This window comes from Pundamilia nyererei, unplaced genomic scaffold, assembly GCF_000239375.1.
Source record: "Pundamilia nyererei isolate P.nyererei 1_Seehausen unplaced genomic scaffold, PunNye1.0 scaffold00013, whole genome shotgun sequence".
NCBI classification, from domain to species: domain Eukaryota; kingdom Metazoa; phylum Chordata; class Actinopteri; order Cichliformes; family Cichlidae; genus Pundamilia; species Pundamilia nyererei.
The window spans coordinates 2,905,405-2,907,972 of NW_005187414.1; the positions used below are offsets into that span (position 1 = coordinate 2,905,405).

A 2,568-nucleotide genomic window follows, 5' to 3' on the forward strand; every position below is an offset into this window, starting at 1 on the left:
TTTTTTTGAGGGTAAATAAAGGTCACACAAATAAAACTCACAAAACCACATGTATCAAATACGATACTCTTAGCTTTAAAGGGACTGGGATCGATGAGGAGTGCATTGCAGAGGTCCAGCTGAAAAGCCAGGTTTTCTTGTTGCAGCTCCAGTGAACCTCTTGTTGCTTTATTTGCACCAAAGCAGCTGAACTGGAAGCACTATGGTTTCTGCTTCCTAACATATCGATATTCCTGAAGTTTAAATGGGATACTGTGATGGAGTGTCGTGTTAATGATCTGAACTGCGTAGGCTACTTCAGTCTGAAGAGTCACTGATAACAGGCTCGCTGCTTTTATCTGATCGTGGACTTTCTAACTGAAAGGACAACCAGCTTTAACACGGACGTCTCCGGGACATTTTCCAGGATGGCACTTTCCAGCCTGCTTCTGAGCCTGGCTGCTCGGGCACTTACGTTTCTCTTCTTTCTGCTCGTCATTGCGTTTCTTGGCTACTGCTTGTACATTAAATACATTCATATGAAGTATGACCACATCCCCGGGCCGCCGAGGGACAGGTAGGAAAGGTCGTCGGCTGAAGCAGTTATGCGGACGTTACTTGAGAGTAACTCGCTGTTTCCTCCTCAGTTTTTTCTTCGGACACTCACCAACGATGTTGAAGGCGATGAAAAATGACGGAATTATACACGACAAATTTCTGGAGTGGTAAGTTTAGCGCAAACAAAGTTTTTATGCAGAAAACAACACGTCAAACCATTAAGCTAACACAATATGTAGGTCAGTGTTTGGGACTGCTGCCAGCCAATGCTAGCTAGCCTGGCTGTATTGAACTGACGCAGTTTCCTTTTTCACAGCATATTTTGCCGCTAATTGCCTGTTAATTTCTGCCTATATAACAAATACATTGCAGTTCTTACTGTACTCTTTGTATTACAGTATTAATATCATTCGCCTTTAAAAGATCTAATTAAGATGTCACCTGCAGGGCCGAGAAGTATGGACCTGTTTACAGGATAAATATGTTTCACTACGTTTCACTGTGTACGTACTGTCCAGAGGCCACCAAGGTAAACACTTGTCACCTGACTGTTTTCACATCAGTACACAGGTGTCATTAATAAAGGGTGTATTTCTGTAAATCTGTGAATTATTGTGATTAGCAGTACCTGTGTATCTCTGCTGTTTCAGTTTAAAATGACTACAGTGCAACAAACCTGTTGTGTGTGAAAGTGCACCCATCAATCCTGTTGGCAGAGGTCCCTGCTAATAAACAGTGCCAGCTACTGGCCTTTTGGGGACTTGTTCACATTTAAAGCCCTCTTCTTCTTCTTCTTCTTCTTCTTCTTCTTCTTTGTCAGACTTTTGTGTCATTTTGTTTCTGGTTTCAGGAAATCCTGATGTCCCCAAAATACCTTAAACAGAAGTCTGTCTATAAAAAACTCTTCAACCTGTTTGGTCAAAGGTGATGTATCAGCTTATCCAAGTCACTTTATTGTAGTTGTGTGTACATACCTTATTAGTCACAATGAATAGAACTTGATAGTATTACCATGTTGTGATACTTTCCTTGTGTCACATCTTAGCATTTTATTTAACTCCTGACCTCAGTGATCATATTATAGGAGCCATGTACGAATTTATGATGATGACATTTTCATGCTGTCTATCGTAATTTTTAACAGTGATGTTTGCAGGGTTGTTGTTTTGAAACTCATTGCATAATACTTTTGTGGTTGGTTGGGACAGTGATTGCCAGTATCAGGCACCTGCCTGCCTGGCAGGAGAGAGGGTGAATGTGTTGCTATAATTTGTTTAATGTTTTTATTATTTCTTTATTGTCACTGAGTTTTGGATTCTTTTGCCCCTCAGCGACTTTTAGTTTGTTCTTGAAGTCACTTCACAGATTTTTTTTTTTTTTTTAAATCATTGTCTTAACTGTCTTCAAGGTTTTTAGGTGATGGTCTGATAACAGCACGGGATCATGAGCGGTGGTACAAACAGCGACGCATCATGGACCCTGCGTTCAGCAGCCTGTGAGTTATGAAATTATAATAACGAACAGCGACTAATCCTTTAGTCGCTGTTCCTCTGTATCAAACTTTTGTTTTTCCCAGGTATCTGAGAGGTCTAATGGGAACCTTCAATGAGACAGCAGAGAAACTGATGGATAAACTTGCAGAGCTTGCTGACAGTAAAACAGAAGCTAATATGCTCAATCTCATCAACTGTGTCACCCTGGATGTTATTACTAAGGTTTTTAGAGCTTCCTTAACATGCTGTTTTTTTTCTTAATACTGAAGAATAAAAAACATGTTTATTCTAACTTTTCTAACTTTTTATAAAGGCTACAATCATGTTCTAAGCGTGAGTGAATTGCTGTGCATGTCTTATCTTGATAACAGGTTGCCTTTGGGGTGGACTTGGACCTCTTGAAGCATAGTTCACCTTTCCCTAAAGCCATTGAGACATGTCTGAAAGGAATGGTTACCTACCTTAGAGACATATTTTTTGAGGTATTACTTCAGCGTTTGTTGTTATGCAGTATGTCTGCCAACAACATTGTTATCAG

The 2,568-nt window shown here is 40.1% G+C and overlaps 2 protein-coding genes across 4 annotated transcripts in view; both read left to right on the plus strand.

The window, feature by feature from the left end:
• The window catches only part of LOC102206432 (cholesterol 24-hydroxylase-like), a 44,948-nt gene that overhangs the window by 38,460 nt on the left and 3,920 nt on the right, over positions 1-2,568 (plus strand). The gene's annotated exons all lie outside the window — the stretch shown is intronic.
• On the plus strand, positions 159-2,464 carry LOC106456111 (cholesterol 24-hydroxylase-like). Its single transcript, XM_013908712.1, has 6 exons — positions 159-556; positions 627-704; positions 985-1,066; positions 1,388-1,461; positions 1,946-2,032; positions 2,402-2,464. Exons 1-6 carry the CDS (start codon positions 408-410, stop codon positions 2,430-2,432), a joined length of 501 nt encoding a protein of 166 aa, XP_013764166.1. The 5' UTR covers positions 159-407; the 3' UTR covers positions 2,433-2,464.

Coding starts and splice junctions, on each gene's coding strand:
- LOC106456111 (XM_013908712.1), top strand. CDS start 408: ATGGCACTTTCCAGCCTGCTTCTGAGCCTGGCTGCTCGGGCACTTACG. Junction 557..626: donor CCCGGGCCGCCGAGGGACAG/GTAGGAAAGGTC, acceptor TTTCCTCCTCAG/TTTTTTCTTCGGACACTCAC. Junction 1,462..1,945: donor TTCAACCTGTTTGGTCAAAG/GTGATGTATCAG, acceptor ACTGTCTTCAAG/GTTTTTAGGTGATGGTCTGA.